At 38.0% G+C, this 24,237-nt stretch overlaps 1 protein-coding gene across 1 annotated transcript in view; it reads left to right on the top strand.

Annotated features, from left to right (window-relative positions):
* The first annotated feature begins 2,547 nt into the window (after positions 1–2,547).
* Positions 2,548–24,237, top strand: part of cds1 (CDP-diacylglycerol synthase (phosphatidate cytidylyltransferase) 1) — a 45,236-nt gene continuing 23,546 nt past the window's right edge. Inside the window, exons 1-2 of the mRNA XM_022217360.2 lie at positions 2,548–2,877; positions 20,735–20,892. Of these exons, the coding sequence (XP_022073052.1) occupies positions 2,809–2,877; positions 20,735–20,892 (227 nt within the window). The 5' untranslated portion in view covers positions 2,548–2,808. The remainder of the gene's footprint in view (positions 2,878–20,734; positions 20,893–24,237) is intronic.

The raw sequence follows: 24,237 nt of genomic DNA, 5'->3' as shown, positions 1-24,237 counted from the left end.
AATAAACCAATTAAAAAGAAACGCAAATTCAACATGAATAAACTTTAAAAAAAAAACACAAAGGAAAGAGGTGCAAACCAATGAAAGAGGCAAAATTTGTACAAATAGTTTTAGAAATGACAACAAATGGAGCAGAAAAACCAACAAAAACATGTAAAATTAACAAATAAAAAAAAGACAGCCGTAAAAACACACACACACACACACACACACACACACACACACACACACACACACACACACACACACACACACACACACACACACACACACTAAGTGAACACAAGTAGCTGTAAAAAACAAAGAACAAGAATGTGATGCAAGCAAATGAAAAAGATGCCAAGTGAATAAAACGGACATAAGAACTACTGTAAAAACTCTTAAACCACCAGAAAGATACACAAAATTAACACAAAAGGGCCAGCAAACCAAAGAAAAAGATGCTAAATGACCACAAAAACAGAGAAACTGAGCAGAAAAAACATCAAAAACGACGTACAATGAACACAAAGAGATGCAAACCAATGAAAAAGACGACAATCAAGACAATTAACTGCAAAAATACACAATAAGACCAGAAAGATGCTGAATGAACACAAGTAGATGTAAAGAAACACAGCTGTAAAAACCCCTTAAATCACCAGAATTTGATGTAAACAAATAAAAAAGATACAAAATGAACACAAACGGGCATAAAAGGATCAAAGAATGATGCAAACCAATGAAAACAACACAAACGGCTGCCAAAGCAGACCAAAAACAAACAAATAGCAGAATAGAAACCAGTGAAACCAATGGATTGAACACAAACAGATGCTGAAGCATAAATCAGATCAGTCTGTCGATGTTCTGTCTGGACGTCTCAGTGTTTGATGTTTGTGGAGCTTCTGGTGGCGGTAAAATGTTGAGAAGAATTAAATCATGTCAACATCTAAGTTGTGGCTCCATTGGTCCCACTGCAGCAGCAGAACTGGTCAACCCAGTAAGAAAAGACTGGAGGCGGAGAGAGAGACTGCTGGAGTCTGACAGTAAAGTTACACCGAGAAACACGCACTCAGAACGGAAGCCCGGAGGCTGGTCCTCCAAAATAAACCTGACTCTTAAATAAACCAATAGATTTAACAATTAAACACAATTCAAGTTCATTAAATTGATGCACTTTAATATTTAACATGCAAAAAAATACGTAAAATAATCATAATAAATTTAAATAATATAGTCTGCAGTCTCAAATCATAAATAAATCACCTTTATTTTAAAGAGATGCAAAAACACCTAGACCAAAGAAAGTGACGTCTAAACCAGAAGGAGACGGAAACCAGTGAAAAGATGAAAAATTACTGCTACTAGATCAGGAAAATCTGCTTAAAACTGATTTAAAACATACAAACGGATGAGACAGACATGCAAATCAATGAAAAAAGAGCAAAATGAACACAAATAAACAAAATAATTGTAAAAACAAAAATTTAAGACACTAACCCAGAGAGAGATGTAAACTAATGAAAATGAATTTAAGTGAGCAAAATAAACACACAAATGGGCTAGAAAAAAGATTCAAACACTCATAAAAAGACCAGAAGGAGATGGAAACCAGTAAAAAGATGCAAAAAATCTGCAAAAAACTTGCTAAAGTACTTTTATTGTCATTTTACAAGAAAATTCAGTTTGATAATCATAACAAAAACAGATACAAATTTAAAACAAACAAGCCATAAAGCCTGTAAATAGCTATAATTTTAGTTCATATCAATAATAATTGTAATGTTTATTTCACGTTAAAGATAACAAACTGACTTGCCAGCTTTAGTACTTTTATTTATATTTTATTTGTTTGTTTTTTTGGCACTTTCTCAGACAGTCAGTTGGTTAAATTGTTAAATTAAAAGACATGGAATGATTGATTGGACTTATTTTTAGACTCTTTGTAAACCAGATGAGTCCAGTAAATGTTAAGGGGTTAAAAATGTTGGAAATAGTTTCTGTAATTTATCTAAACTTTATTTAAATTTTAGCTGCCTGATTCTTTTATGTGATTTCATCTCTAATTCTTCAATTCTCTATTTTTTTTCTTAATTTCTAACTTTTAATCCTCAATCTAAGTCTTCAGTTTTTAAACTGCATAGTTCCTTTGATTCAGATTTAGATTTAGAAAACTTCATTTGTCCACAGGGTGCAATTAAAAAGGCACGTAGAGCAGGCTGTGCAACAATGACATAATAAAGAAATAGGGATAAATATATACACAACTGTAGAGCAAATAATATAAGATTAAAAATAAAATGAAAAGAAAGGAAGAAAATACAAAAAACACAAATTAGTAACATACTAGTGTGACTTTGATTTATTTATTCTAGCTAATTATTTATTCAACTTATTATCATTGTTACTATTTATTTTAATTGACTGTTCTGCCTTGTCTCCTCGTGGTGCTTGATTATGTCTGCATGTTTTGACTGTCAAAGCGCCTTCTGAATGCTGTTCTGAAGGGTGCCATATAAATAGATTTAGTGTTTTTATTTTGAAACCCCCCACCGGAAGTGGTCTGTGCAGCCTTCCGACAGCCTGATAGCAGCAGCAGGACTGCGGTCATAAACAAACACACGCAGCGGAGTCCTTACCGTCTGCGGAGCCGCGGAGTAGCACCGGCTGACTTTCAGGGAGGCTGACCTTCTTCTCCCGGACCCGAGCTTGGATGTCCACACCGGGCTGAAGCTCCAGGACTTTACCGGAACCGCTCCCAGGATATTTTCGGTCCCCTTCTCCATCGGACTCGGCTTAACGTCCCGGCGGCGGAACGAGCGCGACATGACGGAGCTGAGGAAGCGAGGCGGCGGCGGCGGAGACCCGGACAGCACCGACAACATCAGCGACAAGGTAACGCGCACCTGTTCCAGTGGTTGAGGAGACGGTTTACCGGCGGGGACCTCGCCCTGGAACCCGTCCGACGGGTTGTCGTCGGTCCGGTTAGCTAGCCGGTTAGCTAGCTGTCAGTTAGCAGCTACAGCGGCTACATAAGCTAATTAGTTAGCCGCCGGTGGTCGGTTAATCCCGCAGTCCGCAGCACCGTCACGGAAACCGGCGGAATTAGGAACCGGAGGCTGGTCGTCGGTGAGAGGTTCAGGTCCTCAGAACGGCAGGAAAAAAGAGACTCACCTGCTGCAGGCTGGTTACCGTCAGAGCAGGAAAACACAGCTAAAGTTAGAGTTAGATTAATTAATTCTTACTAAAAAACACGAAATAAAGCTTAGAAATGTGACAAAGGAGGAAACCAGGAGGTTAAATGTGCTTGAAATCGATTTAAAACACATAAAAGGACCAGAAAAAGTGTAAAATCACGAAGAAAAATGGTAAAATGAACATGAATGAATACAAAAACTACTACAAAAACACATTAACACAAATGGATGCAAACAAATTAGGAAAATCCTCTTAAAACAGATTTAAAACATGCAAAATTACCAGAGAGAGATGCAAATCAATGGTGAAAAGAAGGTTAAATTAAGACAAATACACAAAAACGACAGGAAAAACACATACAGACCAAAAGGAGACAGAAACCAGTGATAAATATGCAAAATTAGTGCAAATAAATGAGGAAAATCTGCCTAAAACTGATTTAAAACATGCAAAAGGACTAGACAGATGCTGATCACTGAAAAAAAAAAGGCAAAATGCTAACAAACAAACATAAAAACGACTGGAAAACACATGAAAAGAGCAAAAAGAAAGAGATGCTACATTAATATAAATAGATGCACAAAATGACCAGAACAAGACACAAATCAATGAAAACGACCTACAAACAATCGTAAACCAGTAAAAAGATGCAAAATTAATACAAATAGATCAGGAAAATCTGCTTAAAACAGATTTCAAACATGCAAAAGACTAGAAAGAGATGCAAATTAGTGGAAAAGATGCAAAATTAACACAAACGGATGCACAAAAATACCAGAACAAGATACAAACCAGAGAAAGTGACGTACAAACGCACAAAAAGAGCATAAATCTGAATATCTAATGTTTGTAAAACCACCTGAGCTTTACCTGCTGTGATGAGATGCAGGAAATGATCCGATCACAACCTAAACTATGAGTTTAATAGAAGCCGGTCTTATTTGTTTTCCTCAGTGGGACAGTTTAAAGGTTAGATGATCCGCCTAACAGCTTCCCACTGGTCCACTCATGAACTCGTCTCACTCAGGAAAACACTCAAAGTCTCAGAAAGGCTGTTTAACTCCAGGTCTGCTGCTTTCAGTAGATATTAAGATGGAGATAATCCTCGTTTTTTTGTCCAAACTACACATCGAATCCCTCAAAATGTTAAATTTACTGGCATATAGTCTAAGAAAACCGGGAAATATCCACATTTGAGGGAATGGAACCAGTGAATTTGACAAGAAACTGTACAGAAAATCAAAGATATGTCACTCAGGGATGATTTTTAGCTTTAAATGACAAAAAATACAGAGATATTTGTCAGGAAACTTAATTAAATCTAAGCTTAAAGTTGTCATATTTCATTAAAATCACTTTATTCTGCTTGCCTCATTCAAGCATTCTGAAGAAAATCTTTGTTTGTACCAGAATTTGATTAGCTGATGAAAAGAAAATCAAATAATTATGTCACTCAGGGATGATTTGATGCTTTTTTTATCTTAATTGACAAAAGTTAAATGCTTTCTAAGAGCCAGAAAATGTTAAAACAGAGAGAATTGTCAGGAAATTTAAATAAATCAAATCTTTATATTGTCATATTTCATCAAAATCACTTTATTCTGCGTGCCTCATTCAAATATTCTCCAAAAATAGACTGTGTTTAGCAGAATTTGATCAATTGATCAAAAAAAGTGATGATTTAATGCTTTTTTGGGTCTTAAATGACAAAAAATCAACAAAAATCAACTTTATTCTGTGTGTCTCATTCAAGCATCTCCAAGAATTAGTTGGTTTGTCCCAGAAACTGATTAGTTGATGAACAAAAAGTCAAAACATGACATTATTCAGAAATGATTTGAGGCTTTTTTTTGGTCTTAAATGTCGAAAATTGCCCAAATTATACAGATTATAAGAGCCAGAAACTGTAAAAACAGAGAGATTTGTCAGTAAATGTAGCTAAATTTAAGCTTAAAATGGTGATGATTCATTAAAATCACTTTATTTTGCTTGTCTTATTCATATATTCTGAAAAAAGTAATTTGTTTGTACCAGAATTAGATCGTACAATGAACAGAAAATCAAAAAATTAGGTCACTCGGATGATTCGATGCTTTTTTTTTTTTTGTCTTAAGTGATGAAAAACACCAAAATATGCAGTTTCTGAGAACCAGAAACGGGAAAAACACAGAGACATTTGTCAGGAAATGTAACTAAATTAAAGCTTAAAATTGTCATATTTCATTAAAATCACAGAATTGTGCATGTCTCATTTAAATATTCTCTTATAAAAGACTGTTTGCAGCAGAATTAGATCAGTCAATGAATAAAAATTCCTATACGATATGTCTCTCAGAGAAGATTTGATGCTCTTTTATTGTCTTAAATGATCATAAACTAAATATTTTAGGTTTTTCTGCTGTTGATCAGAAAAAAATGAACATGCAGAGCAGTTATCGTTGCATCTGAGGTAATATAACACTATTTTTATACTATTTTTTGACTTTTGTATACAAAATGTTATAAAGAGACTTTGATTTTTTTTTCCTTTTTTGCGCAAAAAATGACACTAATGATTCATAGATGTTCATAATATGTAGTTAATTAACTTAGCACCAAATATGTGACATTTTAAACATTTCCTCGCTCATTATTCACATTGTTGATGTCTGAGCTAATGCTGCTAATCGAGCTAGCATCTCCTTTTATTACCAGAAAACATTTTTATTACTTTAATCTCTCGGCGTGGTTTCCGTGTTTTGATTTTAAGGAATGACAGGTAGTAAAAACAAATGCTGTTATCTGGTCACACCCTCACCGTCGCGTCCGTCTTTAGCCGCTGCAGCTTTACACCACGACTTGTTGCTTCACGCTGCTTTAAATGTTGTTTACAGAGCGATTGTGAAACTTCTCCAGCATCCCCATCGACACCAGAATGTCAAATAAATCAGATTTTGGAGTGAAATTAGACCCGCTAGAAGTCATCTACTGATAAAATAAGACGCATTTCTTTATGTAGATGATAAAGTGTGGATTTTACAGCCTGTTTGTTTCGATAAATGACACGCATATATGATGAAATCATCTCTACGAGGTTGCTTCACCACCAGCAGGTTGTTTATGGAGTTCATTCGTGCTAAAAACAAACTCGCAACTCGTGGAAGTGATCACATGTAGTCTGTATGTGTTTGTTCCTAGTTGCTGATGCTCATCCCGGCATCTTATTGACGTCCCGACGTGTTCGTTCTCGCCTCCTAAAAAGTGTCACAATCAGCTCAAACTTCCATTAAAACCTCGATAGCTTGAGTTTGTTTACAGAAATGTGAAATGTTGTTTGTAACGCACTCATTGTGTAAATTCTCTGATGGGTTACGGCGACTTAAAAGAATATTTCTGTTTCTTTGAAGCACCGTTTCACAAAGCTCTTATCTACAGTCGATACGCCCTTATTTTGAAAGGGCAGACAGGAGGAACCTGCAGCTGTGAATAGCAGTTAAAATAAAGTTAGATTTAGAATATTTTCATCACTTTACCTTCTAACAGCTTGTTTTTGTCCTTGAATTGAATCTTTTGTATCTCTTTCTTCAGAGCCACCAGACTGCACTGACAAAAACACACATTTTACCAGAAAACAGCGACTACTGGTCTGCTGCTGCCTGGAGATGACAGTCGGCATGCCCTTATTTTGAAAGGGCAGATGGGAGGAACTTGCAGCAATGAATAGCATTTAAAAAGAAGTTATATTTCAGGTTTTTTTTTAGCACTTTACCTTTTTTTTTGCAGTGAACTGAAGCTTGTATATCACTTTCTTCAGAGCCATCAGACTCCATACTTTGTGATGGTACCAGCCTTTTCTAGTTGATGACAGAGGACGGTACATGTGTTAATGTCTTACATCTCTGCTTCACCTCAGTTGTCTATTAACTGCTGTGCTAATGAAAGCACTTCTAAAGGCGCTACACGAACACAATGCGACTAATTCATGCTTTTTATGACATCTCAGGTGTAGTTTTTCCCTTAAATTGCACTGGTGTTTTAATATTCGTTGTTTCAATGCTGGCAGTATTTTAGAATCTGGCTGATTTTGTCCAAAAAAAATCCAGCAAATTTTTATTTTTTTTCCTTTTTTTTTTGCAGAGCCAGCTGTATTTTTTAAGGAATATTAAAAATATACTGGTGCTGCTGCTCTCTGTTGAACAAATTCCATAAATGCTTTGGGATTTGTGTTCTGCAGGATCTTATTTGCTGAGATATACTGTGCATGAATACAGGAAATTCAAATTAGCATGTAGTATCACTGTTCTTAGTTTAATTATCAGGATTTTTAGCTTTGCACGCTGCAGAATTATCTGTCAGGAGATACCTGGACCTGTCTCAGGTGTTACATAATCTGCTGGTTGCTGGTATTTCAGCTGTTGGTGATCATTTTGCTTCATTGCTAGAATTATGTCCTAAACTGTCACCACTGATCATTCACTTTTCTGTATTGTTTATACAGATGTTATGCATTATCCGAAACGATGCACTTTTATGTTTTGCATTGTTCTGTGAAGTGTATTTATCGCTCTTTTATTCCGTACCCGCACAGAGACAACTGATGCTAATTAGCTGCTAGCTAATTCTGCTGCAATTACCTTTGTCTGCCGTCCCTGCAAAAGTACATGAAAAAACTGAAGTAAACCAACAGGAAAAAGCATATTTTAATCACTGTTTCCACTTTATTCTGTGGGTTTAATTTTTTTTTAATTATTTGAGGCATTTAACTTGTAATATAAGCCTGCTTTATTTTGATAAGCATCTATTTACAATAAAATTATGGATTTTAACATCAAAACACTGACTCCAAATGACAAAAAATAACCTGCAGGAGGCAAATTTGTTGGATTTGCAGCAAAAATGTGGCACTAAAACTACTAATTTAAATCTAAAAGAGAAACAAAATGAACAGAAAATGGCATTTTAGCTGATATTACACTTAATTTCACGTCTACAGCTAATGTTAAATAATCATTTCAGCCAAATTATTGAGTTTCACAGCTGTACATAAATAAATCAAGACATTAATCCATTCAGTCACGCGCACACAGGATGATCCCTGACCTGATTTAAGCCCGAGATTGTAACTATACTGAGCAGACTTAAACCCTCCACGGCTGTTTACGTCCTCTTGTCTTTCCAAACAGAGAGCTGGTAATAATCTGCACACATCCTGGCATGTTAATGGGTGTGATAGTGGTCAGAGATGGAGGCTGGGGTCGTTTTGTTTTCTCCGTAATGAGAAGCTAAGATGTTTGGCGAGTTTGCAAATACAGCGAAAAAAACGTAATGAGTTTGTGGTTTGTAAGGAGAGAGAATGTATTAGATTTGTTGATGATTTTCTCGCTTTGAGATTGAGTTTGGCACACAGAACAGTGCAGAAGAATTGTCTTCTGCTGTGACAAACTTTAAATCCGCCCCACCCAGTGAAACCAGGAGAGCAGCATTAAGCAACAGTGAAGCTGAATGAGCACAGCTGTCCTCCCCCAAAGTGTTGTAACTCACAATCCGGGCCGTGTCCTTTTGTTTGGAAAGTGCAATCGGTCTGCGGTCTGTCTCTGGGTGAGAAATAAACCCGTCTGTCAAATAAAAAATAAACGAGGCTTCCTGCGTTTGGCAGGGTGAGGTAACGAGAAGCAGACTCGGGGTGTGGAGAGTTTAAACGGGGATGAGTCAGGTCTGGTTTTGGAGGTTAAAGGATCACTTTGCTGTGTCACACGCCCTGCAGCGGCACCCGAACGCATCACGGTCACATGAGAGGAGCTTTATATAGTCGCTGTTGTGAGCTAAAGTGGCTCGAACTGTGTGAGCCAACATTTATCGTCCTGCTTCATGAACATTCAAGACTCCACATGACAGCTGACCTTGTTGGTCCGTCTGTCGGCCGGCCGGTCGTCTCTGAAGCCTCGGTGGCATCAGGCCGTTAAACGCTCCGCTGCTCACGGCTTCATTCTGTCTTCACGGCCCTCTGTAGAGATGTCTTTGGACAGCAGAGCCGCCTTTGTTGCTCCACTGATTCAGAAAGTTTTATTTTGTGTTTTTAACCTCCTAGCTCGATGGAGCAAATAGGAAAAAAACACATCAAGGATTTTGTTATGTGGCTCTAAGGGCGCTAGCTTGTTGTGTTTTTGTGCCGCTTGTGCAGGAATCTCTTGGCAAATAGTTGATAAATACATTCTGTCTTCATCGCAGTAAAGTTTTTTCTTTATAGGCGGATGTGAAAGTGACTTTAGCCCCAAACTTTGTGATGCTTTTCTCCCAATATTTGTGCTAATATTTTTTTAAAAATCATACGCAAATAGTTTTACAAAACTTGAAATAGGCTACATCCGTTAATGAGGCTGCATGCACGTCAGACTTGTGTGGGTTGAAAGAAATACGGCAATGCTGCAAGGTGTGAATTTGTAAAAATTGTCTCGCAACTTTGATGGAGAAGCGAGCAGAGTGCTTGAAGTGACATCAGATTAATGAAAGTTAGTGGATGTCTGAATGGGGCTAGAGAAAGACATCATGGAAAGAAACTCAACTCAATCTCTCAGCTAGCTAGCTAAAAGCATCATTTGTCTACTGCTAAACAGTGTCTAAAAGATCTAGCAGGACAAAATGACAAAGTGCAGTGGAATACAGCACTTTTTATTTACACTACCACTGACTAGAACGATGGCTTTATTCATATAGAATGCAAGCTTTATAAAATTATGGCTGGCTAAATGCAACCATCTGTCTGTGGATGAAAAGAACTTGGATCATAACAGTCAATGTGAAACCCGCTGGACTGACGACACCAGAAAGTCCGTCGGTCCGCCATTTTCTCGCACCCAGCCGGACCGCCTGTCCGCCACCCTCCGGCAACGTATTTATCAACAAATAAAGGTAATTTAACAACTAATTGAAGCGATCTATCAACGCGATGCTTTCCAACAGAAAATAATGGCAAATTAAAGACAAATCGAAGCGTATTTACCTGCTAAACTGCGCAGCAAGCGATGTTTTCATTACGTTCACGCCGTCTTGGATATGAAATCTCGTGCTTGCGCGAATTCTCGCAGACGCCGCGAGAGTTGCTATGAGACTATCGATCGAACTTTTCCATATTTTTCTGCTCGACGGGTGTTCTTACTGATGTTTAGCGATTCGAATTTTTCTACTATCGATCGTTTTGAATCAGATATGCTCGACCCGACCCGGGTGATCAACAAGTTCCTCAGCCGTGGCAGGAAGTCCACATACAAGAAGCGGGGCCAGACACCATCGGCTACGAGAAGAGGTACAGATAGTGGATGAGGAAGACATAGTGGATGATGCTGACCAAGTACTGAATGTTGAAGAGAGCGTCGCCCCAGGCCCGGCACATCCGGCACTAGCAGAATTTGTTGATGATGATGACTTTGATGATGATGATGATGGGTATGTGTCTGACATGGAGCAAGAGGAGGAGGAAAACAATTAAAAGATCAACATATATTCTCTTGAAGCCTAAATAAATAAATGATTAAATGATTTCAAAAGATATTGTCTCCTTTGATTATTTTGTTAAATTTTTTGTCGTAAATCGTGCTTTTTTCCGTCCGCGCATTGTAGGTCCACCAAAAACCCGGTAGGTCCACCAAACTCTCCAGCTGTGGTGGACCTACTGTCCACCAAGACTCCAGGCGGTTTCGCATTGACTGTCATAACAACTTGTTTTCCTCTGCAGAAACTTGTGAGCTGTTTTAGGTTGACTTAAACCTTTGTATATGTTCTCACAGCAACATAAAGTAAGTAAAACTACCTACTACTACTTATGAGATACTTCTGAGAAACCCTGAAAGGCATCAATCCCTTTCTATGTCCTCATCCAGTAGCAGCCTTCTCCTTAGTAACACTGCCAACTTCAACATAAAATACATATAACAAGCCCTCCATTGTTCTGTTTCCTTCATGCTCATAGAACCAAAGCTATGTCCGCTAACTCATTTTTCTGTGGCACTAGTGCTTGAGTCCACTCGATCCCACACGGAAATGTAAACAGAGCGGCTAAAGGATCAATTAGCCGGCTGGAAATATTTGCACCACCTCACACCTGGCCTGAGTTCCTGCAGCCCTCAAAGCCAACTCTTGTGCGCATGAATGAGCAACACTATCAGAAATACGACTCAGGCCGCTCTGAGCATCGACTGCGACTCTAAACAGCCTTAATTCAGTGTCAGAGCCAATTTGAGACTGGAAGCAGAAACGACGGAGGTTAAAGTCACGACTGTCAGCGTGGATCTGAGCTCCACTGGCAGTTTTGTGTTTCCATTTTTCATCCATTCAACAGTATTGATTTCTGTAATGAGCGTTTCAGCCCCTCGTGGGGCTTCACGTGGCTCAATCTCCTGCAGAAAGCCTCCTCCTGGTTTGGTAGAAAGCTGAGCGATGCAGCTAGAAGCTAGTGCTGATTAACCGGAGTCAGGTCCTGCTGCTACCTGCTGGCCTGGGTCTTAAAGGTGTGTAGAAATGTTTACCTTGTGGTTAACCCTTCTGATGTCCACATTTTCAACATTTTTGGGAAATTTTTCAACATTTTTTTTGGTGGAGAAAAAGAAATTTTAAGAGGTTTCTTTAAGAACATTCACAAAAAAAATCAACCAAAATCCAGCGAATTTCGCTGGATTTTGGTTGATTTTTATGTGAATGTTCTTAACCCTTTACGTAGTAGGTGTACCGCCGGCGGTACACTTACTAATTTGCATAGGAATTTCAAGAATGTCCGATGGCTGCAAACACGATTATACAAACACTATACGCCCATGGAAAGCTTAGATTCTCATGAATCCGCCGGTATAAACCACTTTCAGATGCGATTACTACAGCGGGTGAGAAAAACACATTTGTCTGACAAAAACGAATATTCATCCATCCGTTCTCTATACACGGCTTCAACGCACACAGCGCGACTCACATTTCCGGGTTCATTACTACACACAAAAAAAAAAGATTCCACAAAAAACAGCCATAATCCAACCTTTTACATCCAGACGACACAAGCCAGTAAACTATTTTATCCAAAACATGTCCTGAAGTCGTATAAAATCCCCGAATCGGTCATTTTCAAGGAAATGCACCTCGTGATGCCCGTCCAATATTCCCCGTATTTTTCGTAATTTTTTTTATTTAAAAATAGAATATTAGCGATTTTTTTTGTACTGAAAACGGCTGGAATTGACTGAAGCTTAAAGGGTTAAAGAAAATATTAGAAGTTTAACTGATCTATATGTAATCACTTCAGATATTTTTTTGGACGATTTTTACTCATGTTTTGAAAATTTTTACAAGAATTTTCTTGCCAAATTTTGGGGATTTTTTTGAAAATACAACTTTTAAGGAATTAATGAAATTTTCTTCGTCAAGGTTTTGCAAATTTTCAGAAATTTGGGGATTTTTTTCTGATTTTTTTTTTTGTATTTTTTTCAGACAAGGAAAAAAATTTTTTATGCCCATAAATGAAGACAACAAGAGAGTTAAACCAGCTCCTTACTGCTTTTACGTCTTCTAGAAGGCAACTGGTTTGCACCTTGTTGGCTACGTTTCATCAGATATTTATTGAATAGTTGCAGCTTGCAGCACAACTTCGATGTTGGTTGATTTCCAAAAGCCGTCTGGTGAATTTTGCTTCTGTCCTCTCGCTGTCACTCACATAGCTTTCTAATCAAACTTGGAAAGCAAAACAGGAAGCAGCTTTTTATCTGCAGAGCTCAGTGGTGTGACCAGTTATTCCACTTATTCTAAGAAATGCTGGCGTATTATTAGTTCTGCGGTTGAAAAAGGAAAAGGGCATCAGTGCAAACATTTAAACTCACTAGTTCAGTGAATCAGTGTGTCGCTAAAGTTTGTGAGAAAAGTAACTTTAATCACAGAAGTTTTAAATCCTCGTTATATTTCATTATTAGTCCTATTTTTTCTACCGTTCAAAAGTTTGGGATCACTTAGAAATGTCCTTAATTTTGAAATAAAAAAATTTTTTTCAGTGAAGATAACATTAAATGAATGATAAATCCAGTCTAGACATTGTTAATGTGGTAAATGACTATTCTAGCTGGAAATGTTTAATGGAATATCTCCATAGAGGTACAGAGGAACATTTCCAGCAACCATCACTCCTGTGTTCTAATGCTGCATTGTGTTAGCTAATGGTGTTGAAAGGCTCTCTGATGATAAGAAACCTTTTGTGCAGTTATGTTAGCACATGGATAAAAGTGTGAGTTTTCATGAAAAACATGAAATTGTCCGGATGACCCCAGACTTCTAAACAGTTGTATATACCGGGCTTTGCAAAAGTTCTGTTACACTCGGTTTCATGATCTTTAGAGACGTTTGCATGTCGGAGTGAAAAATTCCATTAAATAAACTGAAAGTTCTACCTTATAGGCAGGTGTCATTAACACATTTTTTTTCTCCGGTGAAGTTGTATCAAGATGGAAGTCAAAAGAGTTGAGATATCTGCTCTCCTTCGTGCTGAACATCAGCCGGATGACCGTCCACAGAGTCACGGAGAGGCTAAAGAATGGTGAAGATCTTTCAGGTCTTCACCATTCTTGAAAGATCACTGAAAGATCTTCACCATTCTTGAGCCTCTCCGTGACTCTGTGGACGGTCATCCGGCTGATGTTCAGCTGCTTGGCTCTGTCAGACTTGTTGTGGCCAGCATGAAGGAGAGCAGATATCTCAACTCTTTTGACTTCCATCTTGATACAACTTCACCGGAGAAAAAAAAATTGTATTAAGGACACCTGCCTATAAGGTAGAACTTTCAGTTTATTTAATGGAATTTTTCACTCCGACATGTAAACGTCTCTAAAGATCATGAAACCGTGTAACAGAACTTTTGCAAAGCCCGGTATATTGCCAAAATAGTGTTTTTCTTACTTTTATCTGCTTTAAGAAAATCTAATCATTTGTTGCTGCTGACATTTACCTTATTATGTATTAGCAAATTATTCTTCTCTTCTCCTGGAACGTGTTGATTAGTCCAACTTTGAATTTGCATGCCATTCAGATTTTTCAACTGTATTCGCTGTGTGATATATTTAAAAAGTTTGACTGCCACAGACGTAGTAATAGACAGATCAAAATATTCATTAGTTGCAGGTCTAGTAGACTTGATAGATTTTCTGGCTTCTTCTGTGTTTGCTGCTCTGAGTCGACCTTGTTTCTTTCTGGATATTGAAGGTTTAATTTGTCTCGCCTCTAAAATTACAGCACTTTGTAAATCTAGCGGACATAAAACACTAATTTCTGGCTCTCCTGTGCTGCTTTTGTTGCCAGTTAATTTACTTTATCTCGGCTAATTGATTAACCATCAAACAATGCCAGCTGCAGACGTAAATGGCTTCCACAGATGAGCGCTTTTCTCGCATTTAGGTGCTTTGAAATGAAAAACAACAGTTGTTTTAAGCACCAGTGACACGAAATGCGAAAGTGGCTTCGACTGCCTGCTGCCGGCCCTCTTCCCTCCCCGGTCCTCCTGCTCCTGCAGCAGAGGCATTAATAGGACGAGGAGGAGGACAAAGATGACAGCGGAGGTGATCCGAGCTGCAAGGACAGTCGCTCTGCTGCTGCTGCTACCGTCTCAGATGTTAGAGAAACACACAGTCTGGATGCAAACGGCTGCTTTCGTGTTTCATTCCAGCATCGTGTTATCAGTTTCGTATTACTCCAGGGATTAGTCTTATCCCCACGACTTGGACTGATATCATGCAGATTTGCAGCATTGTTTGAGGAGTGATTACGCAGCGGTTAGCGTACTTTGCTGCACAAACAGAAGATTAACTGTGTTTGACAGTTTAATTAAGAAGCTTCGCCCAGATTAATATTGTAGCTCCGCATGTAGCCCGTTGGCGTGTTTGAAGTTAACGTCCTGAGCAAAGCTGAGGCCTGTGTTCCCTTTGTTTTGCAGTGAGAAAATACCGGCCAGCAGAACATGTCGTACATTCACTCAGTGTCAGTCTGACGTACAGTAAATGACACTCTCTGATTTGCTTATATTTTTTTTAAACAAATCACGGCCGTTTTGGGAGGAGCTAAGCGAAGGATGTGGCTTCCATGTTCCCTCGACATAATGAGTGATGGGATTGTTTTAGTGGAACATTTGCATACGAGGAGGCGAGCGCTGTGATTGAAATGAATAATTCACCCAAAAATAACAAACAAACAGGGATGCGTTACTGCACGATCCTCATCAAAGCTTTATATTTTCAGTGTGGTAGGTTGCTAGCGTAAAAGTTGTTGTTGTCGTTTCCTGTAGTCTAGTGGATTTGAGATAATACAAGGTAGAATATTATGAATGAAGAAGAAAATTATACAGCATGAGAATAAATCCAGTGACTAAAAGAAAAGCTATAAGACAGAAGTACGATATGTTGCTGAAAATACAAAAGTACGCTAAAATAAGACCAAAATAGGAAAGTAAGAAGTCATACTGGCAATAATTCTGAAGTATGTAAGTAATATTACTCAAGATAATGGAATTTTGCACATGTAAGTGAAACATTGGGAGTGATTATTTGATTTCAAGTTAACCTAAAAGCCGTGCAGTTGGCAAATCGCAAAGGCTGCATTTTAGGATTGTGCAACACGCACGTTTCATCGTTTATTTTGTCTAATTATACTTATCTTTATTGCAGAATGTACAACATTTAGCCGCTGCTCTTGAGCCATCCTACGTGTTTCAGTGTCAGATATTGTTTAAAGCACAGCCTTTTGACTTCACCAATCAGTGAGTTTAATGTCGTGGCTGATTTATACACAGAAAAAATAGACAAAACTGATATAAAATATAGAGTTGGCCTCTGAATTTCTGACAAATTTAGATTTTCAAGCCAATCGGAAGCGGAAAAGTGCAATTAAAAGTAAACCTGGCTAATTTTTTTTGTGGGAATAATAGTGAACTAACTTCTTCTGGAAATACTGAAACAATGTGCTGTTTTTTAAGGTTTTTCCTGCATAGAGGGAAGTTTTGACAGGCCGCATTGTAAATTGCGCTGAAGTTTTACCATCTCATTACTGACAATGACAATTTTTTTTCTATTTTTGAAGAATATTTTTGTGTTTTGTCACTTTGCATTTAGTAGAAATTCTCAAATCCGGAAGACGTTTTCGCCAGTTGAGGACAAAAACAATCCAGTTTTGTTCATTTTGGTTTCACTTACTCAACCGTAATTGGCATTTTTGTTAATTAAATTGTCAGAAATGCCAGGAATAAGCACAGATTTCAGTCAAATATGAACACAGGCTCATTTTCTTGTTTATTTTCATGCATAGCTACAACCAAAAGGCCTATTTTGAGCAGGAAAAAGTGCACTTTGTGATTTTTATTTGCCAAGAAACTGGTAAAATGGACCAACTCTGCTAATTTGCCCCAGCTAAAATTCATAAAACAGCATTTAGCACAATGTGTCTCATGTTCATTTTGTCCCAAGACAATTAAAAATGAAAGTTATGACTATTGATCCATCTTATTTTTTCAATCCTTCTAGAGACTCCTTTATTTTTCAGTGGAGATATGCAAGTTAGAACCTGTAGCTTTCCACTGTTCCAGTCTGCAGGCATCAACGTTTCCTCATTAAAACCTGAGTAGAAATCTACAATTACACCTCTTCTCTCCTTGACTCCAACTCAAGTGACACTCCCCCTCTCTCTGCTTCTCCACTGCGACCTTCCCCCATTTTTAGCTCTTTTTGAAGCCAATTACATCTCGCCACGATCACAGGCCTTATTTCTGAAAGCCCTCCGATTTAACCCCGATGCCCCGGCGAACCGTATTTAGCAGCGTTTGAGCAGAAACGGCCATGAAAGGCAGAAAAATGTCCAGGAGCATCGGCCGAGTCTCTCAAGTGCAGAAGGGGAAACCTAATCCCACAGTGGATGTGTGAGCCGGGCTTTAAAAATAGACTCTTTAAGGGAGAAATCCAGGCTCCGCTCACCTCTTTGTTACGGGATCGAACCATTACTGGTGTTAACTCGAGAGCAAAGAGTGTCGGACGGGATTTCTAGGATGTCACTTTGCTGACTTATTGATGATGCTAACGATGCTAATGGTGCTAATGGCGCTAAATCTGAAAATATATCACGATCTCACAGTTTTGGCCTTTTTTTCTTACTGAACCAGCATTCTGCAAAACTGAGGCACTGTTTTAGGATGTTTATGAAAAATACTGTGTCTTTTTGTTTACATTGTGCATTCTCAGAACATTTTTAAGTACTCAGGATTATTATTTTCATTTAGTTTTATTCAGTTGCTTGTGAATTTGAATGATGAATTATAGCAAAAATTGCCTAAAGCGTAATATAGTTTTAAAAGCATTGTGGTTCATTTGGTGGTGTTTTATTTCTGATACATTTTTACTCACTGTGGAGTCATTTTTCTCTGGACTATAAAGGCCTACACCTCTTTAGAAACAGCACTAGAAATGGAGAGAACTCAGAAATATCTTTGTTGGCATTTAACGAAACTATAACATCACAAGTCATACACGCAGAGAAGGAAAAGTTGAATTTATTTGATTGTTTCTTTCTTTCTTTTACATATTTTTTCCAAGTACCCACAAGTGTTACCAGTACTGGAAAAACAAATGATGCCTTTTACATGGTATAGATATTTTACTTTGCATTTTTAATTTGCTTGCAGTTTGTTTCTTCTCTGCTTTGCGTCAACGCAGCCTGCAGTTCAACCTATTTGAATTTTTGTGATCTGACAGTTGATTACATGTGAGTCACAAATGGCATCTCAGTTGCGCTAAAGAATGCAGAATTTTTAGTTTTTTACAGAATCTGGTTCACTTAAATGGTTTATTTTTGATAAATTTTCTAAATAAATCAATAATCTGGTGAAATATCGAGATTTTAAGATTGGATTTGATTAATTTTACCACCAAAACTCTGCACATGACGAGTTCAGGAATCATCAGAAAATTTAAATCGGATCTTTTTTTTAGGTTTTTCTGGTTTGTGCCGCTGATAAATTAGATATATTTTACTTTTATTTCATTTTTTTGTTATTAAAGATAAACCAACTGCTTTTTTAAGATTATTAATGGGACGTGGGTGCATAATTTGTGCACCATTTGTGTTTTCACTGCTTTTTTCTCTTTACTTCCAGTAACCACAAACATTTATGCAGCAATAATTGCTACTTAAGCACCTTGTAGACTACAAAATGCTTAGTTGGAGCAGATTCAGTACAGTTTTGTAATCTATCAGACACAAAAAGCATGCATGTGGAAGTCTTTATGGCTTATTTTTTTCTTACGATTGGTTCAATTTAAAATGACAAGCACTGTTTGTACTTGAAATTACCTAAATTGCTGCTACATTATGAGGGAAGTGAGCAAAAACAATGCAACTAATTGTGACGTGGGAATTAAAAATTGTGTTTCAGCTACAATAAGAAACCCATGAGGATCCAGGAGGTTTATTTAATGATCCGAGTGCTGCTATTTTGTTTGGTTTGTCAGTGCAGAATCGCTGACTGAGTTTAAATCCAGATTAAAGATTCATTATCACCAATATAGATGTTTGCCTCCCGGGCAGCTGCCTGTTGACCTGTCAGCACCTGGTGTAGACTTTCAGCTCAGTCATGCTCAGTCAGCCGACCTGCAGGAGACTCACGCTTTCCCCTTTTATGGACATTCGGAGGAGTTTGCTGGGCTGAAATGTGTTTGCATGTTTGGGATTATCATTATCGGATAGAAATGAGTTTCATCTGACAGATATTATGTAGGAATGAAGTCACAGATGGCGCTGCTCTGAATTCTAGATGCTGTCTCTGCATTAAAAGAGTTTTTTTTTTTTTTTTTTTTACACACGTAACAACAGACCTACTTGACTCTGAGCCAGGTTTAGAGGACACCTACACCCACTCTGCTGTCTCTTCCCTCCCAGGTGAGAGGCTAAACTCCGGCCGAATTAAACCACCGTCTGCTCGCCTCTCACTTTAGACCGATCTCTGTTTTACCCCCTCAGCAGCGTTTTCAAAGTCGAATCAAGTCAGATTTATTCTTAAAACATGTCGCTTATTGAGTTAACATTCAAAAATGTGAACCAACACAAATAGAACTCCATTACTAGTTACTATGTTGCATACTCACATTTTTATTTTTCTTAGAGTGCTGCACATTTTACATTTTATGCTTGGACTTTTTTCTACATATGCTTATATTTTTAGGACATTTTTATACCTATTTTTAAATATTTTTTGTGCTGCATATGTTTCTGAGACTTTGAATGGGAGCAACTGTAATGGAAGCAATGTCTGATTTTGATTCATTTTAAAGCAAGAGTTGAAGCAATTAGCCCTATAGAGCCAAGCATAGCGCCGGCGCTGCCATTGCATATTCAGTTTTGATTGGCGGTAGATCTAAAACCAGATTAGATCGATCCATCATTCTTTTTGCAAATCAAATCTGGGGAGTTGCACTAACATTTCACGCATTCGCCACGTCTCAGAGCGCTTTGTCGTTGCAGTGATGGGTTTGTAATAAAGCACACATAATAAAAATCTTTATAAAGGAGACTACGGGATGTTGTGCAACTATTTTACATTTACAAATGATTATTATTATAATTATATTGCACTTTTAAGCAATTTATTGTAGTAGTTAAGACATATTATTAAAACTTGGGATATAAGGGTTGTATTGATGTAAAGCAAATGAAAATACTCCAAATAATTGCACTACAGTGTGTAAAATGTAAGAATATGCGCAGTGGTTGGTCTTAAAGGGCTACAAAGCAGGTCATAAAATTAAAATTTCAAGCAGTGTTTGTACTTGAGATAAATTCCTGATGCTGCATTTGGAAGAAAATGACAAAAATGTGCATAATCAGATGGTGACTTGTAAATAATTTTGCAGCTATGACAAGGAACCAACAATAAAATAAGACCAATGTGAATAAAATGTACAAAGAAAATCAGTTTACTCTGAAGTTACTTTTTGTTTTTCCTGTTTCTTACTATTTAATTTACAGTTTGCATTTTTGTACTTGTGTTATTTTATTAATTTATTTTTACATTTTTTAAACACTTTTCTTTGACATCCGCTTTGACACTTTGCACTTTATCTTTTTTTTTTTTTAATTCTGTTTAATTACTAACCTCTCTGTAATTGTGTGCATTTCACTCATCTTTGTTTATTGTGCTCTGGCAAAACAATTACCTCCAGAATGAATAAATTTCATTTTATCTTTTATTAAAATCTAAAGTTACAGCAAAATGAAAGGTGAAGACAAGAAAAATTTTTTTTGTTTGTTTTTTTGCAGTGACTTAAAATTTTTAGCAGTTTTTGATTAAAATGAGCCACTGCTACGCCACAATTACGTCAATTTTTTTTGGCTAAATATTAAAACTTCCAACAGCATCTGCTCTAATCGTCTACCCAGGGTTCAGTGAGCTCTCAGTGCAGCTTCTTTCTTCATACGATGATGCTGCCGCTTCCTTTTTTACCTATCTGCATCAACACTTACCTGTGCTCCTTATCGTCAGTCGGTATTTGACTACATTTGTCTGTGTGTGTTCTGACAGGAGGCCGACGGCGACGACAGGCTCGGCCTATCGGGCGACGCAGACGGAGATTGTGACGGCGACCCCAAAGCAGACACTCCAGATGTTCCCCTGTCCACAGCAGACACTGACAACACTCCACAATGCCTGAACAAAGCTCTGGAGGGGCTGCCGCCAAGGTAACCACCCCTCAGAAATGGATAGATGGAGGCTAGCAGATGTTATTTCCTCCATAAGGCCATCCAGGAGATGTCACTGCTTAGAAATTAGGGATAGACTGATTCCTGATCAATTATTGTGGCCGATATTTGGCTTTTTTTTTTTTTTTACAATTAGTGGAATCTGTGTTTTTACTGGGTGGTTATTGATAAATTAAATGTACTCTGTGGTCTCGGAAATGTCTCAAGCAGAGAAAACTGAACAAGAAACACAAACCAGGAAGTTAGCTTCTCTCACAGTGGCTAAGGCTATGCTAACGACTAGCGGCTAATTCAGACAGCAGCCACAAATGAACCTAAAACGGTTTGGAAAACAACAAATAATGCTTTATATATGTGCATTTGTGGGCAACAAAAGTGATAAAATATTGGAATTTTTCCAATTATCTGTATTTTATTGGCCAATTATTGATTAATTAAATGTGTTCTTTCAGCTTTGATCACAGTGACTAAGGCTATGCCAATTCGCTAGCGGCTAAGTTAGAAGGCAGCCACGGATTAACCCGAAACAGAGTCTGGAAAACAGCAGTTAATGCTTCAGATATGCACTTTAGTGGGCCACAAAAGTGATAAAACATTGGCATTGTCAGAATTACGCTACAACATAAAGAGCTGATAAAAGCTAAGTTAGATAGTAGCTCAGCAGCTTCACAAATTAATTAAACTTCTGTTTTTGGTCAGTCAGACCTAATTATTAAGGACGACATTCATATTTCTGGACTTGGTCGTTCACGAATTCTGACAAAAATACAAAAAAAAGAGAGTTAAAGAGATAAATTCAAAGCAAGACTGAGCCCCAAATACAACTACACATGTACATTATGATATATTCTGATAAAATAGACCCCTCTTTGCTATTTCTCAAAGCCATCCTCAGGAGAAAGTACAGCAAGACTAAAAATTTCTTATATTATAATTAGGTTTAAATTAGGCTTGGGTGGTATTACCGTATACCGCCGGTGTTTAAAAATAGCAGCGGTATCAGTTCCAATACCGTCATGAAAAAAATGCAATGCTCTTATACAGGAGATAAGTGTTATGAGAGTGTGTGGCTCCATTATGAGAGAGAGGGAGAGAGAGCAGCGTGTGTGTGTGTGTGTGTGTGAGAGCGGGGGAACGCGAGATGTCCGAGCGACCCTGAATGCAACGCGAGCGAGGAAGTCAATTCGGGGAGGAAGAGAGAAGAGGTGTGTAGCTGCTGGGTTAGCGCGACTGTACGGTTCAGCCGCTGTAAATTTACAATAAAGGCTGTAGTATTCTTCAGTAAGGCCGAGCTCCTGTGTCTTTGCCTTCTACGACTGCTGAGGAAGTGAAGGGGGTTTAACAACAGTAACTTTGGCCCTGGAGAACTGTCCTCCCCTGGGCTTCCTGACCACGGTTGGGAACTGAGCAGGAAAGGTTAACATAAGGATTAAATAAAAGTCATTTAATGCCTAAAATTGATTCTCTGTCCAGTAGCACTTAAACAGTTATGTTTTAGCCTACTTTTGGAGACTTTCCATAAAGTTTATGAACGTGATGTCGTGACAGCGCGGAGGAGAGAGAGGGAGGGGAGGATGGCAGATCCCGCACGGAGTGACTTGGTGTCAAAAAAGAACATAACTTCTGCAGTTTGGGAGTATTTCGGGTTCCAGGTAAACGAGAAAGAAGAGCCGGTAAATACTGATGAAGCAATTTGTAAATTCTGCAATCAAAAGGTGATCGCGAGAGATGGAAACACCTCTAACTTAAGGACGCATCTCCGAATCAACCACCCACTCACTGCTGCCAGTATTCAATTTCCAAACGTGAAGGCACAAGCCAGTAACAGTAATAGTCACGGTAATACCGTATACCCCGGTAAAATGTGAAGGAAGTTTGACGGTATCAAAATTTGGATACCGCCCAAGCCGAGTTTAAATGCAGATTTTACATTCACAGCGCTCAGCTTCTTCATTTTCCAAAATGACGTCCAAACCGTGCAGCTCAGGTGACTTATAGATTCCATAATCTGAACCAGAGCAGCCCGAGGTCTTGTTCAGATGCTCATCAGCTGTAATATCGCTGCAGTGAGCAGTTTTCCCTCCATCCGTCATGAAGTGACCCTAGCAGAGTGATTGATCATCTTTCTGGTCTGCATGTAGGTTAATTGGACCAGAAATAGGTTGTAACCTGGGGAGATGGTTGAACGTGCTCCTATTAATGCAACCAAGGTAAAAACAGACCTGATAGTAAATTTACAGCTGACCAGAGAGCTTTCTGAGGGGCTGAAAGAGTTCAGGAAATTTAAATCGGCATGCAGGTTGAATTTCTGAGCATTTCACCAAAAAAACAGTATTTTAAATTGTGTTCCCTAAATGTAACTGACACTTCAGAGTTAGCAAGGCATGCTAGCTTTTGGCCCAAAATGTTATGACATTATTTACAAATAAAGTTTTATAAGATTGATACGCATATGTGTAGATTTAATTTTAGTTTTCAGCATCAAACTTCTATATTCCTGCATGTTGGTGAATTTTTTATGTGTCAGTTTGTTCGATTTCTGCATCAGTTTATCTGTAAATTGTCTATATATGTCAAGGAAAGCAACAAAATCAAGCACCAGGTAGCAAGTTTAGACTTTGTTGATGCCACAGCAGGGACAATTTTAATGTTACAGCAGGAAAGGAGATGCAAAAATGTTGGGAAAACAGTAGATAAATAAATATATAAGCAAGAAATGTATGAAAGTGCTGTTGGTATTTCTCTGATTTCTTTGAATGTGGAAAATAACAATATTGCACAGGGTTTTCCTATGAATACAAAGATTTTACACAGATTTTTAAGATGTATAGTTAAAATTTAAGCTTTTAAATATACAAAACATTCATAATAGACATAATAGATGTTGCACCAGAGTGAAATATGATCTACATGAGGTCTATTGGGAGCAATAAATATAATTGCGGCTCTCAGCAATTCTGAACAGCTTTAAAATATTTATTCTCCTGTAGATCGGCTTGTCTGATTTGATATTATGCCTTCCGAATGAACACACATACAGGCATGATTTACTCTCCTGTCTTCTTATGTGTCTTTTGTTTGTGCATGTAACTCCTCACGTGTGCGTTTGGCGTCTTTTCCAGTTAATGATTAATTAGTTCCTTTGAATTGAGCAACTCTTCTGCTCAAACTTTCCGCACATTCAGAAAACACAAAAAGACATCTTTGTTGAATTTCTAATCTAATGTGTTATAAATGTTTTAGGGAACGTATTCCTTATTTGTCTCCTTAAATCGGGGGGGGGGGGGGTCAAACATGAGGCCCGTGGTCCAAAATCGGCCCTCC

Source organism: Acanthochromis polyacanthus, chromosome 7, assembly GCF_021347895.1.
Source record: "Acanthochromis polyacanthus isolate Apoly-LR-REF ecotype Palm Island chromosome 7, KAUST_Apoly_ChrSc, whole genome shotgun sequence".
Lineage (NCBI taxonomy): Eukaryota > Metazoa > Chordata > Actinopteri > Pomacentridae > Acanthochromis > Acanthochromis polyacanthus.
The sequence above is the reverse complement of the archived record's forward strand: the minus strand, read 5'-3'. Positions and strand labels throughout refer to the sequence as shown.